At 41.4% G+C, this 24,654-nt stretch overlaps 1 protein-coding gene across 3 annotated transcripts in view; it reads left to right on the plus strand.

The window, feature by feature from the left end:
• Nucleotides 1-314: 314 nt before the first annotated feature.
• GXYLT1 (glucoside xylosyltransferase 1) overlaps nt 315-24,654 on the plus strand; it is a 28,774-nt gene continuing 4,434 nt past the window's right edge. For 2 of the 3 annotated variants that reach the window (XR_011854919.1, XM_072146870.1), the window contains exons 1-8: nt 315-577; nt 4,524-4,616; nt 10,049-10,229; nt 11,799-11,924; nt 12,561-12,812; nt 13,942-14,065; nt 14,233-14,402; nt 24,115-24,267. Coding sequence is in view for 1 of the 3 variants with exons in the window: in XM_072146870.1 (XP_072002971.1) it covers nt 420-577; nt 4,524-4,616; nt 10,049-10,229; nt 11,799-11,924; nt 12,561-12,812; nt 13,942-14,065; nt 14,233-14,402; nt 24,115-24,267 (1,257 nt within the window). In the remaining 2 variants the exon portion in view is untranslated. The remainder of the gene's footprint in view (nt 578-4,523; nt 4,617-10,048; nt 10,230-11,798; nt 11,925-12,560; nt 12,813-13,941; nt 14,066-14,232; nt 14,403-24,114; nt 24,268-24,654) is intronic. The other variant, XR_011854920.1, reaches the window with a different exon arrangement.

Genomic DNA, 24,654 nt, shown 5'->3' on the forward strand with positions numbered 1-24,654 from the left:
TTTCGTGAACAAAGTAATTTTTGGTTTTAATTTTTCACACTCATCACTAGTGTGAATTGAACCTGAGTTCTCTGTTCTAAGGCATGGGCCCAGGCCAATAGATAAGTGATAGATTATCAGACCCCATTTCCATAAGACAATATGAGGAATAGAAGAAATATTCTGGCATTCCAATGTTGCATGAACCGTGTTCTATGACAATGTCTGTATCCGCCAGGTACACTGCCACTGCCCGCGTGCCGAACCGCTCTGTGTGCACAGCCCGCCACGCTTCCGTGGAGAATATTACACGTCCGTATTTATGTTTCTCCCTCCAGTCTCCGCCCACCACAGGCCCGGGCTCAGGATTTGGAGTGAGCTCCCGGAAGGAAGCACATCTGTTGTGGCAGACGAGCTGGCCCGGGCCGTGGCGCAGTGTGATGAGGCGGCCGGCATGGCGCCTGGTGCTGCTGTGCCTGGTCTGCGGCTTCTGCTCGCTGCTCTACGCCCTTACGCAGAGGGGCGGCGGGAGCACGGAGGCGCAGCAGCCCGGAGCCGCCGCAGCAGTGTGGAGAGGGGCGCTGGATGGGTGGCAGAGGTAGGTACAGCGCGCCGCGTCACGTGACCCGAGGGTTCTCCCTCCTGGTGCTGTCCTTTCACAGCCTTGGTGCACTACTAGTCATATGGGGCAGGTTCTGTTACTAACTGCTATTACTAAACTGATGTATACAGAATATACACTATATACACTAAACCACCCACAGGTTCTTATGGAGCGCTGGTTTAGTGTCCAAAATCATCCTGTGTGATTTTTTTTTTTTTTTCCTTTTCTTCTTCTAAGCATATAGGTTAAAAAGCAAACGTTATACTCTTGTTCCGTCAGCGCCTGCACATTCAAGCAAGTGGAGCCGGCTTATTACATCCCGGCTTTACTGCGCAAAGCGTCGTAGGTACAGCAAAACCGCAGTGAAGCCGGGACACTGTCCTGGCTTCACCTCCCACATGGCGAGATGAGGCACAGGATCTACTGTACTCACATCCTAGGTAAGTTGCAACGTTTGTTATTTTTTTTCTACTTCTACAGACTTCAAAAGGGTCGATTTGGGACCTGTGGTTGGTTTAGGATCCCAAATCAGTTCTATCAGGAAGGAAAGATTTTTAATCCTTCTTACTTTTTTTTTTTTTTTTTTCCCCATAAAATAGCCTCAACACCGATGCGCCATGTGCGGAGGATCACATAAATATATAATTTTACACTCCTTTAAAGAGGACCTGTCACCCTTCAAAATGGCACTAGGAGCTGCTTACTTAAGTAAGTACAACAGTCCCAGCAGTGTTACACTGCTAGCGCTATCGAAAAGGGGGCGGGTTTAGGGGCATGGCCCGCGGCAGTCACCGCTGGCCTATGGAGTGGGGGGTCCATTGAAGAGGTAGCGCCAGCGTTTCTAGAGGACAGCGCAATAGTGTCTGCTAGCGTTCTCAGAGGTTTCCGATAACAATGTAACACTGCTGGCACTGTTGTAGCATTAGGAGCTGCTTACTTTAGTGCCGTTTTTGAGGGTGATGGGTCCTTTTTAAACAAATGTAGTGTAACACAAATTAAAAACTATATATCCCTAAACCAAACTACTGAGATACTAAATGTATATTCAGATTGCACACCCATATTTCACTTTAATTGTGAATATCTCCGGTTCTCTGACCACTATAAACACCATCCTGGTATCGGGTGCAGAGGAGGTTCTCCTTTATCAGAACTTTGTCAACAATCCAAAGTTGTGGCTCTCTATAGCCAGGATATATTACATTAGTCCTTGACAGGAAAAGGTTAAAGACACTGCTACAAAAATGTAAACGTTCTGCAAGTCGAGAACTTTTCATTGGGGTTTTCTATATAGAATAGCTGTCTGTTTCATAATTAATTTTTTTAAATGGAAATCGTAATCTATACCTCTTGAGATTTAAAGAACATCACCAAGAATTCAGGAAAACCCTTCAATGGGTTGGGCAGAGGTGCCAAAAAAAAGTCACTTCTGCCTTTCAATACCTCTTTCTGGCCTACATGATTATCACTTCCCCTCAAATGTGTTGTCCCATGGTCTGAGGAGGCAAGAGAAGGTCCCCGATCCTGTCTATTTAGTCTTTGTGCTGGTTACTTTCCTGGTAAACCTACAAAGCATTAGCAATGTGAGACGACCCTATGATCGGTTTACTAAACCCGTCACCACCACCTGATCTTTGAACAATGGATGGATCTTTTGTAGTGTGGGCTGCATTTTGCATCTGTTGTCCACAATATGGCAGATTGTGAAATCTGAGGACCAAGTGTAAAGTGCAATACAGATGCCTCTTGGTAGAAAGACTACTAATGCAAACAAGAATCCCTTCAAGTAAAAGTGCTTGCATCAGTATCATTAATAACTTGTACACTACCACTCAAAAGTTAGGGATCACCCAGACAATTTTGTGTTTTCCATGAAAACGCATACTTTTATTTTTCAAATGAGTTGCAAATTTAATAGAAAATAGAGTCCACACATTGATAAGCTTTGAAATATTTTTCTTCATTTGAAATAATAATTGTCAGACCTTTGGCATTCTAGTTGTTTATTTGCCTAGGTAATCTGTAGACATTTCACCCCATGCTTCCAGAAGCCCCTCCCACTAGTTGGATCGGCTTGACGGGCACTTTTTGCATACCATACAGTCAAGCTGCTCCCACAACAGCTCAATTCTGTTGCAATCTGGTGAGTGGACTGGCCACTCCATTACAGATAGCTGCCTGCTTCTTCCCTAAATAGTTCATGTATAATCTGGAGGTGCGCTTTGGGTCATTATCCTGTTCTAGGATGAAATTGTCTCCAATAAAGTACTGTCCACAGAGAATGGCATAACGTTACAAAATGAGTGTTTGCCTTCCTCAAAATCCCTTTGACCTTTTACAAGCTTCACCAGCACCAGAGCAACCCCAGACCATCACATCACCTCCACCATGCTTGACAGATGTCATCATGCATCTTCCGGCATCTCTTCAGTTGTTCTGCATCTCATAATTCTTCTTCTGTGTTTTCCAAATACCTCAATCTTGGATTAGTCTGTCCATAACACTTTTTTCCAATCTTCCTCTGTCCAACATCTGTTCTTTTGCACATATTAATCTTTTCCTTTTATTATCCAGTTTCAGATATGGCGTTTTCTTTGCCACTCTGCCCTGAAGTCGCCTCTTCTGTTGTGCTTGACACTGGCGTTTGGTGGGTGCTATTTAATGAAGCTGCCAGTTGAGCACCTGAGAGGTGTCAGTTTCTCAAACTATAAACTCTCCTGTACTTGTCTTGTTGCTTAGTTGTGTAGTGGGGCCTCCCTCTTCTCTTTCTACAGGCCTGTTGGAGTCTGCTTGTGCTCTCCTCTAAAGGAATTAGTACACACCGTTGTAGGAAATCTTCAGTTTTTGTCAATTTGTTGCATGGAATTGCCTTTATTTCTAAGAACAAGAATAGACTGGCGTGTTTCACGTGAAAGTTCTCTTTTTCTGGTCATTCTGAGAGTTTCATAGAAAAAACAAATGTGATGCCCAGATTCTTAACCAGCTCAAAGGAAGGTCAGTTTTGCAGCTTCTCTTTTCAGCCAAACAGTTTTCAGTTGTGCTCGCATACTTGAACAATGTTTTCTAAACATCCATTAGCCGCCTTACACAGTTGGCAAACACAATGTACCATTTAACCACCAGAGTGGTGGTTGTTGGAAATGGGCCTACATACCCCTATGTAGATATTATGTTCAAAACCAGTCTTTTTCAGCTAGAATAGTCATTTACCACATTTAACAATGTATAGTGTATTTGATTAATTTAATGTTAGCTTCATTAAGAGTGTGTGCTTTTCTTTCAAAAATAAAGATATTTTTAAGTGACTGCAAACTTTTTAACAGTAGTGTATATTGCCACTGTTTTTAAGCAATCACGACAGAACTGAACCTGTCATTTAAAGGGAGTTTCAGCTTCTTGATGTTCTATCAGTTATAAAAACAGCCATCTTATATGCTATTCAATGGAGCCTGCTGTTAAGGACTGTTACATCTTTGGGTGGTCATAACACGCCTGTTCTCTTGAGGCCCAAAGGTATTTTCACACGAGTGAACATGTATTCTGGCCATAAGTCCTGATCAGTGATCCAAGTAGATAAACGTACCAAATAAGCCTAGCGTGATTTTGCGCACACACCCTGACTTCAATTGTCGAATCTGGTCCACAAAATTCCATTAGGGGGAAAACTATGTCTGATTAGCATCGTGAACTTGTTTGCATCTGTGAGATGTCTTGTGTTAAAATGGATGGTATGCAGACCATAAATGTTTGGGGTAGTAGGTGTACTGCAGCTTCTCTATGCCTTGATCTTGGGGGGGGCAGTGCAGGACGTCTTTAGAGTCCAGATCACGTGTTTGAATTGTGTGGAAGCCTTTGCCTTTATATTTTTACACTTAATAACTTTGTTTTCTTGAATGTCAGCTCTCTAATAGCTGGAAACTTTTGTATCTTATTCTGTCAGGTGTAAGAATTGCTCTGTCTCTTTCTGGAATCCCTATTGGATGCTGCCCACTGGTGTTTGTGGAAAAGACTGCTTTTGGGAAGCTGCTTTTAGGTAGGACCTGACTTTATGGATTTGTTAAAGGAGTAGATCACTGTTTTTGGTTTTGTAAGTGATTTTAATGTTCAGTTGAGTGTTTTGGCTCAGTATATGCTACTGTTCTTTGCAGGCATTGATTGAATAAAAGGTGCTGTCCGATTTGGGAGACAAGTGATCAGTTGGAATGGGGACTGCAGTGCTTCTGTAACCCTGACTAAAGAACTGGTTAAGGCTTGTTCCAAATTTGACATGAAATATGCAAAATGAAAAGGCACACTTGACATCCCTAAAGTTATATCTCTGCTTCGTTGGTTACGTTCTTTAGTTTCCAGATTAATATACATGTATATGTTCCAATCTGTCCCCTAAAAGCCATATTTCTTACATCAGCAGTTATGAGAGTCTTGAACACCAAATATTTTAAAGGAAACCTACCACCATGGATCTACCTATTTAGGTTTCTCTGATCTATAGTAGGATAGCCCTTTTTCCATGGAACTGCGCACACTCTTCTACAAAGCCGGGTTCTGCACATACCGCAGGCCGGCGACTGTGCGGTCTCAGCTCCGAAGCTACTGCACATGCAGACTAAATGCTTAGCCCTGAAAAGGGCTATCTTACTATTGGCTACTGACATCAGTATATGCTGCTGGCTTGTCTGCTTTGATCAGCCAATAGTAGTAATCATAAAGGGGGGAGGGGGGTGTGAAACGCCTCTGGTCCCTGAGGCAAAAAGGGACAGCCGCCATCTTGCCCCGTTCCCTGAAATCATGTTGGCAAGTCGCTACCCGCCACACCTCTCTATTGCGGCGCACATCAGGAAGGGGTTTATAGGCTATACAATCTTTCTTTTTTTTCCCTATGGGGCAATTTGAACAAATAAGGGCTTATTCTTTGCATGACGAACCAGAACCAGTGGGAGGTGCATTCTGTCATCCAGCCATCCATCATCTGCTAGCCCACTGTATTTTATACGGATACAATGTAATACGTCACCATACTGTTGCAATATGTCCCGTTTTTACGGCCAGAATACAGTCGCGTATATACAGAACCGAAAACGCCATACGGTCATATGCATGAGGCCTCAGTGAGTCTTTGACTTATTGATGAAATTTTATTAACTCTTTAATGTATGAAGAAAAATCAAATGATCAATTCTTGTTTTGGATTTTAGCCAATTTTGTGGCAGGGCCGTTCACATAGAATAAAGATCCTATATTATTTTTATCACAACGATTCTGGTGATACCTCATTTATAGTTTTATTTATATTTGTCCAATTTTACTGAATGAAAAGCTAGAAAAGAGACAAGAGCTGGTTGTGGGCTTATTTTTTTGCTTGACAAGTAACATTTTTTTGATCATTTTTTTTAGAACATTTTTTGTAAAGCGATTTTGTTGAAAAAGTTTTTCAGGTTGATTTATTTTACAGCTTTCACCAAGTGGGTTCAATTCTGACAAATTGTTACGGACGCAGCAATACCATATATGTGTGTTGGTTTTTTTTTTTTTTTTTTGTTTGTTTGGGATTTAGTGGGGTAGTGGAGCTAGGAGCTTCTTGCTTTAGTAGGCAGCTCCTAGAGGGTTTATACAGGGTGACAGGTCCTCCTTAAATGAGATAAAGATTTAATAAAAATATTTACATAAAGTGCTCAAAGAATGCACAAAAAATAATTAGTAGTGCAGTTTGTGAATTCTAAATGTGAAATAATTTGACCAGGTGAGAAACATTTATTGAATGATTTTTTTTTTTTACTACAGCTGAACCAAACTCAGTATTTAACCAGACCTCAGCTCTTTGCGTTGCTTTTGTGGTTCAGTTTTAACTGCAAGATGTTAATGCTGCCTCACATGTGATATTTAGTAGGGAAATAGTGTCATCTTGTGGCCATTTTCATTACTACACTTCTAATGGTTTCCAAGTACCGTAGCTGCTTGTGGTTTGAATGCACTTTTAACATTATTATTATTAAGATGTGACAACATAATATGAATACCATGTACACTGGAGATCAACATTAGAGAACACACACCATTCCCTAAATGTCAAGATCACTGTGTATTCCTATGTGAATATATCCTAACATGAGTAAAATAGCAGTATTTTTAATCTTATTTCATAAATTGTGTATATTCAAAAGCACAGAATAAAAATGTAAAAGAACACTGATCAAAATTCGAGAACACTCTCAGATACCTTCAAGTTATTAGTGATAATCTGTCACCCTAATCCCCATTTTTCTACATGCACATTTTCCGAAAGTCCATAACATGACAATTCCGTAGTTGTTTTTGTCATGTTTGTGCGTAGTATAGGTTCACTATAAAGATTAGCGTATTTTAACCGGCTCCCTGCCAAGCTCCCACACTGATTTCCGGGGGCAGGAATTTAAAATCAAACTTCTGCTCCTGGATCTTTTCCCCAGCCAAAAAACTCCAAAGATCCAGTAGCAAATGTCTATTTGATTTTGAATACCTGCACCCAGGACTCTGCGTGGAAGCTTGGCAGGGAGCCAGGCAAAACACTCTATATGATTATAGTGAACCTATACTACTCACAAACCTGACAAAAGCAACTGGGGGAAAAAGGGGGGATGTGGTGACAGGTTCGCTTTAACTGGCAGCCTAACTTTCCAGTTTTCATTGAGTTTGCAAAAAGGATGTGTCGTTCCAAAGAGTGTGAAACCCTCCGGCAACAGGATGTCCACGTGAAGGCCAATGGGGTGAATCTTTACAACATTACAAACTCATTCAAGTCCCTCAAAAAAGCTGGTCACCCTCAAAAAAAACAAATCCAAGAGAGGACAGGAGAAAACAGAGAAACTTTTCCACTCTGCTGCTGGAATTGCTCGGCAATTTAGCACTGAACGGGGGGTGGGGGGGGGAGAGATCTGTTTTGTCATAGTGTCTCGACTGCAGAGCATTTGGACTGAAAGCCCCCTCTGCAGTGATCAAACCTCTCATCAGTAGAAAGAATCAAAAGCCTAGACTTGCCTTTTCTGAGGAACATGTTATGTGGACAGTAGAAGTGGTCCACAGTTTACTTGAGTGTTGAAAGCAAATTTTTTAATTTTGGGATCTGATTGGAAACTTTGTTGACAAAATGGGAAAAGAATGAACCCAAAGTGTTTAAAAAAAAAAAGTCACAAAGTTGATGGGGGAAGTGTCATGGTTAAGGGAATGTTTTCTGCAGCACAAGTTTGATCTATCATAAAATTAATGCAAGTGTGTATCAGAACCTTTTTCAAAACATGATTTCTTCCTTGCCTTCTTCACTCAATCAGCCAGCAATTTTCATGCACGACAATGCCCCCTGTCACATGGCCAAATGTGTAAAGCAGTTCCTTGAAACCATGAAATGGCCATCCCAAAGTCTTGATCTAAACTCAATAGAAAACCTCTGGAAAATTATTGGTGGCCAAGAAACCCACAACAGTCACATAACTGTGGAGGAGACTGAAAGAAGAGTGGCCCAAAATCCCACCAGGGCAGTGTGCTAGACCAGTGATGTCCTGTGGCCAGAGATGTACTGAAGTCATTCAAAGCAAAGGCCTGTGCAGTACTGATTGGTGACTTGTAACCTTCAGAAAATGTAATTATTATCTTTCTCCGTGCTACAGTCATTGCTGTTCTCTAATTATATCACCATGTTTTCAGCAAAATAAAGTGTTGATATACTTTTAAAACACTGTTCTAGTGGCATGGTGCGCCCCTGAGAGAAAAACCCTTAAACGTGTTTACGTTATTTCTGAAAAAACTAGTGATCATACATTGTTCTCTCATTTTGATCTTCAGTGTTTTATAAAAATGCACATTCTTAATAGCATATTTCCCACTTGGTAGGAAGGGATAGGGCTGATTCTTGCGTAACACTTTCTTTTACTATCAGTCCATAACATACATATTTTTCTTTTTATACAGTTTTATCTGGTTACTGTACTGTAGATGGGGTGAATAAATTTGTATTTAGCAGGACATAGATGTAATATTATTGCGTTTGTGCTATCCTTCTGAACACTTCTTTTCTGGGAAAACCTATTGACTAGGGTGGGAAATGCATAGATCACAGCCTCCCCCCAGTATATAGCCATCTCCATTATATAGCGAACCCTCTGCCCCTGTATATAGCCAGCTAGCATTTCCCCATTATATAGCCAGCCAGCCTTTCACCAGCCCCAGTTTGCCCAGTTCATTAAAAAAAAGTCAATGTTATGGTCCGGCGCACAATCTGTGACGTCGGCTGCCGGCACACACAATATTATAGAATCGGCGGTTGACGCCACAGCTTGTCCGTCAGACCGTAACATAGACCTGCCGCTATCGGGCGGATCGTGGAGAAGATTTTTTGACTCGAATAAGCCGAGCACATTTTTTGTGCAGAAAAACTCTCCCTATACTCGAGTATATACGGTAATACCAAAACTGTATTGGTTGAACTTGATGGACAAGTGTCTTTTTTTTCAACCGTATAAACTATGAAACTGTACCTCTTTTTAATAAAATAATATAAGTTTAATACATACAAAAATCTTTTAAATGTTGTGCAGCACTCTTCACCAAAGGAGCTGCAAAAACGGCCCATGACTGATCCAGAAAAATAAACAGTCCCCAAAAAACACTTGTAAAAAGAGAAAAAAATAATTCTGACCGTAGCTCCGAATGTAATAATCGTCCTTTGTTTTAGAATGCTTCTATGTTTAGTCCAAAGAAAGAAGAAAGTTGTTCCACAATTTGCAACCAAACGACCTCCAACAGGAATAGACCACCATTCAGAACCTCCTTAGTGTGGTTTGCCTTCCTCGACTCCACCACTAACCATAGCGGACCGCTAGAAGAAAATAATTGCACAAATACCGTAGTATTTGTGCAAGTATGTGGGTATCTTTTATTAAAATATACTCCACTAAAGAGCTTTAAAACTGCGCACAATTTACAGAAGTCGCCAGCTACACATGCTCGCCCGACCCTGGGTTTCGCCAACCTCAACTTCTTCCGGGGTGTTCTTCCGATTATTGGCAAAACGCAGGGTCGGGCGAGCATGTGTAGCTGGCGACCTCTGTAAATTTTGTGACTTATCCCCCTGTATAAATATACAGTGGAACACTTGTAGCTTTCCATTAGAAGTATTATTAAAACTGAAGGCAAAAACTAAATATTTACATAGTCTTAGTTTTCCAACACAGAATACAACACGATAGGCACATCTTTTTTTGGGGGCCCATGACCAAATAATAAGTTACTGATTGTAAAAAATGCAGGATATACACACTGCTTATTAAAAAGTTGTGTGTGACAGACTTTGTAATAATTGTGGCACATTTGCCGATAAATTCTAATTATTCTATATTAGAATCATTATATTGCAATTGACGCAGTGAGTATTCTCGTATTTAAGACTGTAGACCCCTATAAGCTACAATGTTTGTTGTTTTTTTGTTCTTGAAGATACCACCGCCCAGAACAGCATGAACTGGATCCGGACCCCATGCACTTGGCAGTCGTGGCTTGTGGGGAACGACTGGAAGAGACTATTACAATGCTTAAGTCTGCACTTCTTTTTAGTATAAAGCCCCTTAAGTTTCATATCTTTGCTGAAGACCAGCTGCACATTGACTTCAGCACAATTGTAAGTAATTTGCTAGAACTTCATTTAGCTTATTTTGTACTTGTGAATGTTGTAATTTAAGTAGATGGCGCTGGCAGCAGCTTTCATTCAAGGCTTGTGTTTTTAGAAGGCTCCGCTGTGGATTGAAGGCTTGATCCATTCTTCAGAGGTTCCTTCTGGCCTTAAGCAAATCCTTTTCGCAGATGATTGCAACTATCTACCGTAATTGATAATGGCTGGTGGAAGAAATTTTGTGTGTTTGTTTCCTTCAGTCTTGCAGTCACTATGAAGATGTATTTGTAATTTTTCATAGTGATTGCTTTTTCATAGCTCTTCTATTTTCAGTGCTACCATACAATTGAATAGTGGCTGCATGTGTGTTGCAAGCCTATCCATTCGGCCAGGCTGTGGGAAAGCGGTTATCAGAGGAAAAGACACATGAGACGGATCAGAGATGAGAGATGATGAGATCCATGAGATTGATATAACAGACAATGACTGTCAGCTTTATTATATATATCATCTCTGAGCTATAACACACACAGTCAGCTCTTCTTTAAGGCTCCTTCCTCTGCTATAAAGATATTATATTGCATGTAGAGAAAGTCTGTGCACACTGCTTGCTGGCAGAGAGCCCACAGCATCCTGCAGACAGGAGAAGCTATTCATAAGAAGCTTCTCCATATAGTCAGATCCCGGGGCAACCAAAATTGTAAAATTTTGTTAAATATACTCAGGATAACAAAAGAGCACTTTCTCTAAATCAATGTTATTAAGAATCTTGTCTTTGTGGGAATACACCTTTAATGGAGGGTGTAACAGAAAGCCGAGACGCATTTGACCATTTTATTACAGGATTTTTACAAGTTAAAGGGGTTGTCTGAGACAAATGAAAAATGCATATGTGGCTCGTGGGGGCTGCTTAAAAAGAAAAAAATAAAGTACTTGTATTTGCCTCCCAGTGTCCCACGCTGGCCACACCCACCCGACACTATTCTCTGCACTGTATCAGGAGCTGAGATATAGAGACGATTTGGCGTGGCCAGCCACCTCGGCATTCCAGAAGCTGTTCACAGCGCAGCTTCCGTGCCCATGTAAACCAACGGGCGCAGGCGGATAGATGGCAGCGCGGGACACTGAGAGGGACCGCACAGGTAAGTTCAACTTTTTTTTTTTTTTTACTTTTTATTAATTTTCAACTTGTTAGAGAGAGAAACAAGTAAAAGTAGTTGGTAAGTCTCAAGATACATCGGACAGCATATGAACATCACAGCAATTAACATCAAATGTAACACTACACAAGTTCACATGCTCTACAGTTTTATGAAGTATTGATACAATCTCGTTTATGTATTATAAGGTCTTGTGAGGGCAACTTAATTTTTTTTAATAAGCCTCCCCATCAGTCACTTTTGTATTTTTATTTGCCTATCCATGGCAAATGAAACATACAAATGTGACTGGGGGGCTTATTAAAAAAATTAAGTTTGCCTTACAAGACCTTAAACAATCTCGTTTAGGTATTATATCTGTTTACCCCTTTGATTAAATGTTATGAACACTCAGAGTAATATACTCCTTGTTTTACAGCTCAACAGTTGGGGATATTCCGAAAAGTTTAAGTATACAATATACCCTATATCTTTCCCATCAGAAAATGCAGCCGATTGGAGGAAACTTTTTAAGCCATGTGCATCACAGAGATTGTTCTTGCCGGTAAGATGTATTACATCTCCCCAATGCTGGATTGAAAATGTTGCAAAATATGACATTTGTGATCATATATTCTCTCACTTGACAACTCCAGTCTTGGAAAGTCGATGAGAAGGTAGAAGTGGTTACACTATACACTATGTTTAGAACTAAAGAGGTGTTCTTAATTCTGAGAATACTGCAAGCTTGCTTGATAAAGGTGCTATGTCGAAAGCTTGCAGTATTCTCTGAATTTAGAACACCTCTTTAGTTCTTTACTGGATCCATAAGTGCTGTTGCTCTTTCCTTTTGGATTGTTTTGGCTCCTGGCAACATGGACTTACAGCTTCGAGCACCTGGACTTCTTTAATGGACCCTACTGGGCATTATAAGAAGTGCTGTCTCACCTTTTTCTATTGGAAATATGCTAAGAACTCCATTAAAATTATTTGGAGAAAAAAAGTACATTTTAGGCATGGATTTTGACAGTATTTTGAGTAACTTCCACTTGATTCTGCTTGAATAAAGGACATTCCCCTCAAAACCACTGAAGAGATGTTCCCTGCTACAGCAGTTTGTATTGGATCTTGGAGAGGGTGATTCATAAAGCTGGAATAATTCGTCAGTACATTTCATGTTTGTTTTCCTTTTTCTTTATAGTTAATCCTTAAAGATGTGGACTCCTTGCTGTATGTTGACACAGACATTCTGTTCTTGCGTCCTGTGGATGATATTTGGTCCTTTTTGAAGGAGTTTAATTCTACTCAGATTGCTGCTATGGCTCCAGAGCATGAAGAGACACGTATAGGGTGGTATAACAGATTTGCACGCCATCCTTATTATGGAAAGACTGGTGTAAATTCTGGAGTCATGTTAATGAATATGACACGTATAAGAAGGAAACATTTTAAGGTGAGTGAATATTGCCTTCTTGAAGAGAAAACATAACCTATATGATAGCATTTGGAATGCACACAAAAGTGTCCAAAATGTCTCAATTCCTACTGATTTATAGGTTTTATTTTGGCTTCTTTAGTCTGCATTCACATGTGGAGTTACAGCCTTGCTAAAAGTTGGGTGAAATTATGCACTCCGCATAATGAGTGACAGAGCGTTTAGTAACGGAATCATAGGATTCAGCTCTTCCTAATGGAGTACATAAGATAGTGCTAATACTGAGGCTGCGTTAGTAAGGTTGAATTGTGGCTTTGAAACGCATTTCAGTCACGGCTGGGAGGGGCTTGTCCCGATCACATATGCGTTTCCACTTAAATGGATGCGACCTAGTTTTGCATGTAATTGATCACATGAGGTTGTTTCAAAAATTCACCTGGAATGTGTCTCCACCACAAACTATGATGCCTGTACCCTGCTATAACAAGTTGTATATAGGACTGTAATGGTAGTTTACTAAAGTGTCCAAAAGGTGGCGCTGAAAGATTTCAAATTTCAGGGTTGCTTAGTGCATCATTCACTGATCTTTATAATTCTCTCTACTGTACCTTGTAAATAATAACAGTACTTGTGATAAACAGACTCATGTAACTTAAAGAGGTCTTCCCATTTCAGTAAATTAGTGTTATTGTTTTTATGGTAAAAAGTTATTCCTATTTCCCAATATGCATTCTCTATCAACTCGTCACGTTTTTCTAGATCTCTGCTTGTTGTCCTTCTATAGAAAGCTTCTGTGTTTCCTTCCAGTGGACAGAAATCTGACCATGGTCACACAGGTGCACAGCTCGTTATATCACAGAGATTAATCAGAGCTGTGTGCTATAACGAGCCGTGCACCTGTGTGACCATGCTGAGATTTATGTCCATTGGTAGTGAACATAGAGCTTTCTATAGAACGACAGCAAGCAGAGATCATAAACCGTGAGGAATTGATATATAGAAAGTATATTGGAAAGTTGTATAACTTTTTATCATGAAAGCAATAACCTTAATTTGTTGAATGGGAATACTGCTTTAAAATTGAAAATATTTATGAAAACCAGACATCTGCATATGAGAGTAAGCTGTCCTCTACTTTTTCATATAGAATGATATGACCACTGTTCGTCTGCATTGGGGAGAAATGCTAATGCCATTGCTGAAGAAGTACAAACTGAACATAACTTGGGGGGACCAAGATCTATTGAATATTGTCTTTTCCCACAACCCAGGTAAGTCTTCAGTTACCTCAGAAATGTATTTACAAGGGTCTGTCTTGGTGATATCCAGCACTGCGTTTGTGGTATTGTCACAAAGTCTACCAATACGGAAATAATTTGTGCTATAAATCTATAATGTTGTCTCTCATGTAGAGCTAATACCTTTTACTTCCTTGCAGAAAGTCTCTATGTCTTCCCTTGCCAGTGGAATTACCGTCCTGATCACTGCATTTATGGAAGCAATTGTAAAGGAGCTGACGATGGGATCTTTATCCTTCATGGCAACAGAGGTGTATACCATGACAATAAGCAGCCAGCTTTTAGAGCTGTATATGAAGCTCTTCACAATGTAAGACTCAACAATTCAGGTTTTTATATTATTTGAGCAACATTTGGCACAGTACAAAGGTTTCCTATCTTATGTTTTCTTGTTGACTTGAGAGATCTCTTGATGAGAGGCACACGATGGCTATCTTTAAAAAGAAAAAAAAATGTGTTTGGGGCCAGCAGAGACCTGAGATTTTCTCATCCTTTATTTTCAGCCAAAAAAAGAGAGCATATTCAGATCTTTCTTTTTTACCACTCCTATACTGGATTTGGTTCTCAAAAACTGATGAAACAAATAGAAGGGTCTACTGACCCTTACTCTATTCAGCACTGTGAGTAACCCCTTATGCACACAAACATATTTTTCACTTGTGCTTTTAGATGTTGTTTTTTGTAGCTAGCTCACTTCTCTATGATTTCCATGGGCTTCTCTGCCCTAAGTGTAAGCCTGGTGCCCCGAGACAAACTCAGAGCAGGTCCTATTCTTGGCTGATTGCAGAAAATAGGGATTGCTGTCACTATTTAAATCAAATTATTCTGTATTGCAGTTTACATACTGGTGTGTGCCCCCCCCCCCCTTTTACACTTATGCAAATGAACCTCAGTGGTTCTTAGATGTTAATAGAGCCTGGAACCTCTCACACCAGCATGTAAGTGTGCTTGTATTACAATCTTTCATTGTGGTGGTAGATTTCCATTAAGGCAGCCTACGTTTTTTTCAGTGTACAAGGGTCATTAGTCTTCGCATGATTCTTGCCGATGTTTGCGGCTCTGGCCACAACCATGTGACACTTCAAGGGGTTGGAACAAGCTACTTGCCTCGTTTGAAAGCCCCTTTTTTTTTTTTTTGCAGCCTTGATACTTAAAGGGGTATTCCAAGAATAAGCATAATTTATATTCAAATGAGTCAATATAATATAAACTAATAAGTAATTAGTTGTTCTTTTAAGTTTTGCCCCCCTTTGCAGAAAAATGTTGTGGACATAGACTATAATGAAGAATTAAAATGCTATTGGCTATTGGCCCTTTAATCAGTTCTATGACTTTGTCCTGGCTGGACAGGTCATGTGATCACCACTTAGCTTGGCTGTAGTCAGTTGGTTGCAGTGGATCCAGTATGGCCATTGTTGTGGTGATATGCACGGATGGCAGTTACACATCATTTCTATGGTAACCAAGCAGGACAGTCTGTTATATCATCACTGGGAGTAGAGAATAAGAGAAAGGAGCGGTTACTAAGAACTGCAAGATTGTGGGAGAGGTATTTGTAGATGGTGCCATCTTGGAGATAACTCCGCCTACTTTACAAAGCCCATACGATTTTGTAAATCAAAAAAGCAAACTATTTAAAGGACACCTGTCTTAGTAACTATTTCTGTCACCACTACCCGTTGGAGCAGTTCAAAAGGATCCCATCGCAGCCTTTATCTAGGCAAGTCATACATTAATCATTGCAAAATCAACTTTTCCACCACGTTCCATGACGGCCCCCACCTGGAGGATGCTCCTATATCCTGTAGGGACAGGAAGTGCAAGAGATTAAAAGCTCCTCCCTAACACCAGTGTCTTCCTGTCCCTACGGGATATAGGATGCAAGAGAGTCTCCCTAGGGAGACACGAGATTCAGATTCTCTTTTTTACCTTTTATTTTTTACTTTTACACTTTTGCTGGGTTCCGCCTCACAACCGAGTGGGGGGAACACCAAAATATACCTCCTCCCCACCCCCCGTTCTTCCAGCCCAACCAACGGTCCCGGGAGACCAATGCTGGGTGGTTGCGGGGGGACATGCAGCCAGAAAAATACCTGTGGCTGGGGCCCCTTTCTCTGCTGGAGGACCGGCGTTCGAGCGGGCATCGGTCCTCGGCGGTGGAAGGGTTCCGGCACTGGCAGGGATGACGGCGTGCGCACGTGCTTCTTAGGTGCGCGGTTCCGGAGTGGCCGCGTACCGGAAGTCGGGCCGCGTCGCGTCATCAAAATGACGCGACTTCCGGTGAGCGCGTCATCAAGGCGACAGGGTCGCGTCATTGGGGGCGGACCCGAAAGCCGGCTCCGTGGACGCATGCGCAAGTCCAGGAGCACGATCGCTTCCGGTTTCACCGGAAGGGGGAGGAGGGACGAGCCTCTCCAGACGCGGCAGGAAACACAGCACAGCTCTGGTGCTTCCAGCAAATATGGCTGATGACGCATCCAACCTGTTCCAGGTCCTGGTACCCGTAAGTACAAGCCCTGGGTTGACCTCTTCTCTCACCATACATTTCATACCTGTCTATTAACTGTTATCATGTATGCTTCTCTTAGGGAAAAGAGCAGAAAGAACCTAAAGAGAAAGAACAGAGAGAGAGAAACCCCTTAAAAAACCCTCTAAAAGATGTGGCTTATGTAATTCTAAATTACCTGAGGATTATAGGAAAAGCCTGTGTTCAGACTGTCTGACCAAAATTTTAAAAGAGGAAAGATCGTCATTAATGGACGAAATAAGATCCGCAATAAAGGAAGAAGTTTCCTCCTCTATTGCTGCTCATTTACCCGAACCACCTAGGAAAAAACCTAGATATGTTCAGTCATCCTCTTCTGATCAAGATTCAGATTTCCCTTCCTGTTCTATAGATGATAGACCGGAAGAAAGCTTAGAGGGGGGACATTCTAAAGATCAGGGGCACACAAAGTATTTGTTTGCGTCCGAAGATCTAGACAACTTATTAAAAGCCCTGAGAAACACATTAGAAATAGATGTGTCAGAACCAACCTCAGTACAGAGTGACCTCTTTGGGGGACTTAAATACAGAAAGAAAAGTTTCTTTCCTGTAATTGACACACTAAAAGATTTAGTATTATCGGAGTGGAAGGAGCCAGAAAAAAGAATTTCTATCCCCAAAGAATTCCGAAATAGGTTGCAATTTGAGGATAATACATTATGGGATGAAATACCTAAAGTCGACATCCAAGTTGCTAAGGTAGTAAAAAAGACGGATCTCCCATTTGAAGATAGTGCCCAATTAAAAGACCCCCTTGACCGTAAATCTGATGCCTTACTTAAGAGGGCTTGGGAGACGTCTTCTTTAAATATTAAGACCAACATTGCCTCCACTTCTGTCGCCAGGACTCTATATTTTTGGTTGTCAGAATTGGAATCACACCTGGTAAATAAAACCTCTAGAGATTCCATTATAGAGTCTTTACCCCTCCTCAAATCCGCTACAGCATTTCTAGCGGATGCTTCTGCTGAAGCTTTAAGGTTTTCGGCCAAAGAGGCGGCCTTGACCAATTCTGTCCAGAGATCTCTCTGGTTAAAACAGTGGGGTGGGGATACAAAATCTAAATCTATGCTTTGCGGTATCCCATTCCAAGGTGAATTTTTGTTTGGCAGCGAATTAGACTCTATACTAGAGAATGCTGCAGACAGAAAAAAGGGGTTTCCGGTTAATAGAATTCCCCCTAAAAAACCTTCCTTTCCCTTTCGTACTTCCAGGGAAGAGAAACCTCCCTTTAGGGGCAAAGGAAAGACAGGTAGATGGAGCTACACAAAAGGAGGCGCAGGTCGAGGGTTTTTCTCTAACCCCGACCACAAGCAGAGGAAACAATGACTTACAGGTGGGGGGGAGACTTTCCCATTTCAGGCCCGAATGGGAAAAAATCTGCCAGAACCCTTGGATACTCCAGACCATCCAGACAGGTTACAAGGTAGAGTTTCTCCATATTCCCCCACAACATTTTCAGAATCCAAATCTGCCAGAAAATCAAACTCTCCATCTCTGGACCAACATCCAACAGTTACTTCAGATGGATGTGATTGTTCCAGTCCAGGAGATAGAAAAAGGGGAAGGATTTTATTCCCCTCTATTTATGATAAAAAAAACCAATGGGTCTTACCGTCTAATTATAAATCTGAAAAGATTAAACAGATTTATAAAGTACAAACACTTCAAGATGGAATCGTTGAAGTCAGCAACCCCCCTGATAGGAAAAAATTATTTTTTATGTACGATCGATCTAAAAGACGCGTACTATCACGTCCCTATTTGCCAGGATCACCAGAAATATCTAAGCTTCACAGTTCGTTCCCCGGGGGGAAAAATACTTCATTATCAGTTCAAGGCCCTACCATTTGGGATCTCTTCGGCGCCCCGTATTTTTACAAAAATTATGGCAGAGGTAGTGGCCCACCTAAGGTTGAAGGGCATAATTATAGTCCCTTACCTAGACGACCTACTTCTAGTTGCCAAGACCAAATTAGAACTAAAGACCCACCTTCAGATAGTCATAGATCTCCTCCAGGACTTAGGTTGGGTCATAAACAAGGAAAAATCAGATTTAAAACCAGAGATGGTAAAAAAGTTTCTAGGGGTAAAACTAGATTCTGTGAAACAGAGTTCTTTCCTACCGTTAGAAAAGATCCAAAAAATAAAGGAAAATATAAGTCTCTTCCAGAGAAAAGAGTCGTGCAGCATTCGAGCAGCTCTGAGTCTTCTGGGCCTTCTGACGTCCTGTATCCAGTGCGTGTCTTGGGCTCAAAATCACACAAGGACTATGCAGACTTGGACAATCCGGGTGTGGGACAAAAACCCTCTACATCTAGACCACAAGGTAAAAATTCCCCTTTTAGTTAAACATTCACTATCCTGGTGGAAGAATCCCATAAACTTAAAGAAAGGAGTTTGGTGGAATCCAAACCCAATCTTAACAATACGAACAGACGCAAGCCTGTCAGGTTGGGGGGTGCGTTGGCAGGCCACTATTTTCAAGGTCAGTGGGACAGCCAGACTTGTTCTAGGTCCTCAAAGTTAAAGGGAGTTAAAGGCAGTCCTAGAAACATTCAAAAAGAGCCACTTGCACATAAAAAATCAACACATAAGAATCCTTTCTGATAACACTACTACAGTAGCTTATCTGCGCAGGCAAGGGGGCACAAAGTCTAAATCTTTGTCAGAGTTATCACATCAAATTTTTAGGTGGGCGGAAACACATTTTCTATCCCTCTCAGCTGTCCATCTCAAAGGTACAGAAAATATAGAAGCAGACTTCTTAAGCCGGGTTATATTCGATCCACATGAATGGTCGCTAAAACCGCAAACTTTTAGGGAAATCTGTCATATTTGGGGGACTCCAACCTTAGATCTTTTTGCAACCCATCTAAATAATAAATCCCCTAAATACTTTTCTTTAGACCATAGGGGCTCTCCTACAGGGTTAGATGCTTTCAGTCATACATGGGGGTCCTGGTTAGTCTATGCCTTCCCTCCCATACCCCTAATTCCCAAAATCTTACAGAAATTAAGAACAGAACGGGTATTATTAATTCTTATTGCTCCATACTGGCCAAAAAGAAGTTGGTTCCCGGTTATTCAGGAACTAGCTATAGATAATCCTGTTCATCTACCTTATCGTCAGGATCTTCTTCTACAGGGTCCACTGTATCATCAAGCTAAAGCTTACGGCCTGGATCCTGAGAGGGCATACCTAATGACCAAGGGCCTTTCTACCGAAGTGATCGACACTATTCAAGCAAGCAGGAAACCAGTGACTAACGCAATTTATGCCAAGATCTGGAAAAAATTCTGTACATGGTGCGGGGATTATCCTCCTTCTCCAGAAAATCCAAACTTAAGTCAAATTTTAGATTTCTTACAGGCAGGGTTTTCTCTAGGTCTTAAACCAAGCACCCTTAAAGTCCAAATTTCGGCCTTAAGTATATATTTTGACTTCCCCTTAGCAGATCACAGATGGATCTCGTATTAAACCGCATATACACAACCCAGTCCCTTCTTGGGATCTCTCGCTGGTCCTAAATATTCTCACAGAGCCCCCCTTTGAGCCTCTGGATTCTGCAAACATGAAAATCCTCACATTTAAAACGATCTTCCTAATATCAATTACCACAGCACGCAGACTGGGCGAAATCCAGGCCCTCTCGCGCCGAGAACCCTTTCTAAGAATTCTAGATGACAAGATAATTCTCAAACTAGATCCCCTTTTCCTCCCTAAAGTTGTGTCTGATTTCCACCGTAAACAGGAAATTATTCTTCCCTCCTTTTGTGCTAATCCTAAATCTGAACGGGAAAAGAAGTGGCAGACTTTAGATGTTAGGAGATGTGTTCTCTTTTACTTAGAAGCAACAAAAGGGTGGTGTAAAGATTCTAGTTTACTAGTCAACTTTGGGGGAAAGAATAGAGGGTTGAAAGCCTCAAAAGCGACCTTAGCCAGATGGATAAAATCCACCATATCTCTCTGCTACAAGACCGCAAACACTTCCCTTCCGGGGGATATTAAAGCCCATTCCACTAGGGCCATGGCAACATCATGGGCCGAAAAAAGGGGTGCATCTCTGGACCAGATATGCCGAGCAGCAACGTGGTCAAGTTCCTCGACCTTTGCAAAGCACTATCGTTTGGATATTGCCTCCCAGGAGGACCTGGCATTCGGCAGGAAAATCCTGCAGGCGGTGGTCCCTCCCAAATAATGGGGTAATCTGGTAAGTCTCCAGGTGGGGGCCGTCATGGAACGTGGTGGAAATATGGAATTAGACTTACCGGTAATTCGGTTTCCACTAGTGACCATGACGGCCCCCCATTATTTCCCTCCCTGTCTTCCTTCTTGGAGATGGTTCTATATAAATTTTTGCACTTGCATCCTTCCGGGTGGTACTTTGGTAGACACTGGTGTTGGGTGCTAGGGAGGAGCTTTTAATCTCTTGCACTTCCTGTCCCTACAGGATATAGGAGCATCCTCCAGGTGGGGGCCGTCATGGTCACTAGTGGAAACCGAATTACCGGTAAGTCTAATTCCATATTTCTTTATTTTGTAAATGAGGCTGGTCACATGGTCAGAGGCAGTGATGTCACCCCTGTTGCCCCTCCCCTCTCCTCCCCCTGCTCATGTCTTTTTGTAATGGAATGTCAGCAGATAAAGGACAACTGCAATCCTTTACATTATGTGTTCTGCTATACACATGTGAGACACTCAGACTTCAGCTACAAAAGTACTTGACATCTCTCTTCTCCCATATACAGTACAGGTGAGAGACTCAGAAATCAGCTACACAAGTACCTGACATGCTGTGTTCTCCTATACACATGTGGGAGACAGAAATCAGCTACACAAGTACCTGACATATACTATTCTCCTATACACATGTGAGACACATGTTGCGAAAACAAGCCAGGTTCGGACATGGGCCTGTGCATCATGTGATTTCCCAGCTACACAAGTACCTGACATCTCTCTTCAGACGCATGCTCAGTTAGTTACAGTCTGGGCCTGCAGCCTGATGCATCTGAGCATTGTGCAGCCCCGGGGTACACATCAGACCTAGGGGCTACGAGGGAAATGATCAGATCCCCTGGTAAGTGGTTCTGGGGATCTGATTCAGGGGAGAAAGGTGCCGGTATTCCCCTTGCATGCCACAGCACGCTTGCCTGTGGCATGTAATATATAATATAAAATTAAATAGCGGCATCAAATTTCCGTAGCGCTTTACAAATCGGTGTATGGGATTAAAAACCACAATCTGCATTCTGAGGCTGGGTTCTACTTGAGGGTGTCAGCTGTAATATACAGCTGGCCCTCGACCGACTTGTTAGTCACTGCCACCCATACATTACTATTACGCTGCGCGTCAGGAAGGGGTTAATATCATGTTAGGTTATATAGTCCATATCCCATTAGATCGCTGTCATATAAATGTTGAAAAACTGCACCCCCCTAAATGGAGCACACGTCTTCAGCAAAACCTGAGCCCCTGATGTTGTCTCCATGGGAGTAATGATGCATGTCCTTCTTTGATTTCTCTTTCTTTTACAATTCCACACAGCATAATGAGAGCCTGGTGTAATCGTCCCCTACTGAAGTGCTACCTCTGTCATTTCATGTAGTAGTTCAGTGTGGGAATACCACAAGAACTTGGCCTGGTTATTCGCCAACTTTCCTGAGTTTATTACATGAAATGTATGCATGGTTTTCAGCCAAGCAGATCTAATTTCTTTCTTTCATGCCACAAATAAGCCTTCTAATAAACAATTTATTACTTGTACTGCCACTGATGAGTTGTAAAATTGGTTGGCACTCATTGCAATTTAAGAGTCTGCCTTGTATATAACCTTCAGAAATCAATACTATATTTTAATGGTGCTATATAACTGCTGTCATGTGGATGTAAAAATGAAAAAGTGTACTTTTGGGGATGTGAGGTTGCTATGCATTCCCTCAAACTGTTTCCATAAAATTCATGTTTTAATGCTTGGAGGAATCTCTCCTTTTCACTTGGAAAAATGACCTCTGTATCATTCTTTTGAGCTGAGTTCTTTTTATTTTTTTCTGTCCTCACTTGTCTTTTGTAGCATTGTAGTCAGGACACTCAGCCTTAACTCTTCATGCTTGCTAAATTTCTGTTATTGCTATATTGTGATGTTGACTGGTTCTTAACTCTGATTGCTATTGACATGACAAGTGATTATTCTGGCAATAAAATGGCAATTTAACAGCATTGTATATAATTAGCGTAATGAATGATTTCAAAAGGCAAAATCTGTTGTATTTGTTGAAGGAAATTAGCAGTCAACTTTAATATACAAGATGCTCATGAATATCTCCATATGACTGGATTCACACTACCGTTGCCCGCCGTACCGTAGCACTCACCCCCGCCCCTCTCCATAGGGATATATGGCGCACCGCGCCGTATGCCGTGAAAAGAGATCCTTGGTGATATCTAACAGTTGAGCAATTTTCCGGTAAAATGTTTCTTTTGAACAGCTATCTATGCCTGCATAGTCACATGGATGTAATTTTACTTAAAGGGGTATTCCGGGAATATGAACGTCTGATACAAAAATCCATGAGGCTATAAATAAATGAATAAAACAAAACTCTACGTTATTAGTCATAAAATGGAGCTTAAATTGTTTGATTTTATGATTCACAAAATGTTATGAGCTTTCTAAAGTAGGTCGTGTTATCTCCAAAATGGTGGCCACTGTAAGCTAAAAGTCCCATGATTCTTTAGTTCTCAGTAACTCCTTCTCCCTCTCGGGCTCTGCTCCCAGTGATTATGTAACAGACTGTCCTGCTCTGTTACCATAGTAATGATGTGTAACTGCCATCATGGTACATCACCACAACACCGGCCATACTGGACGCACTGCAACCAACAGACTACAGCCATGGTCTAAAGCCGACAGCTCAGTTTTGGCTGATGTCACTGTGGTTCTAATTCAAGTTACTGCAGAGCACTTTCCTTTCATTTGATCTGACTACTATAAAGGACAGAGCTGTCTGCTTCCTGTTTCACTTTTTGCTGATCAATTGGGCTAATATTGTACCCATAGTGTCTTGATGTTTTTGTTTGGGAGACCCCCCTTTTTAGCAACTGTAAAAAATATTCTGTAATCATTGGAGGGAAGATGGACAGTTTTTAAAGGTCCTCATATTTAGAAAGTCATGTGTGATATAAATGCCCCTAAATCTCCATGCACATAGGGAGCTGAGCGGCCATCCACAAAGGCGAGCAGGAGTAGGGCCTGGCCTACTGCCAAAAGGGCCTTTTGTGTTGTCACCACCCGTGCACAATGCTGGACTATGGTCACCATGAGCTAGCTGCTGTTTTTGCCATTTTGAGGACGTGTACATGGAGCCTAACTTGTATTTCCTGTACCTCGGTGGAAACACTGAGGACCTTCTGTTATGATTATGAGTAGTAATCTTTTTTTTTTTTTTTTTTTTTTTTTTTTTCTCCCATAGTTCTCATTTGGAGATGACATCATCCATTCTTTGTTGCATCCTTTAGAACTGGAATTGCAGAAAACAGAACACACCTACTGTGGCAGGATACATAAACTATTCACAAAACAGCTGACAAAAAGCATTGATGACTTTTCTAAAAGGCAGTCGAATGTAAGGTGATGCCTTTGGCTGAGCTGTATTATGTGTGAACTGAATGGAATCGCCACGGTTGATCATATGCTTCTGTTCATGGGAAGCACTACATGCTGTGTACTTTTACTGGAAACCTTTGTGGCCATTTATCACAAATGAGCAAATACTTTCAAAATATCCTACTGTGTTTTGCATAATACTGTTGAAGGATCAGAGCTTGTTGCAGGCTTTTTATTAGTCTGAACGCTTTTTGGGATAATATTTTGTAGCTTGCATTCAAGCCAAATGAAGGGTATCAGCATGTACTATGCATGTGTCTTTAGAATTGTTTTTCTGAAATCCAGTTGGCATATTTTATTATATTTATGTATTACTGAGCCGTCTATAACGTTGATTGAAGATTCT

Source organism: Engystomops pustulosus, chromosome 4 (assembly GCF_040894005.1).
Source record: "Engystomops pustulosus chromosome 4, aEngPut4.maternal, whole genome shotgun sequence".
Lineage (NCBI taxonomy): Eukaryota > Metazoa > Chordata > Amphibia > Anura > Leptodactylidae > Engystomops > Engystomops pustulosus.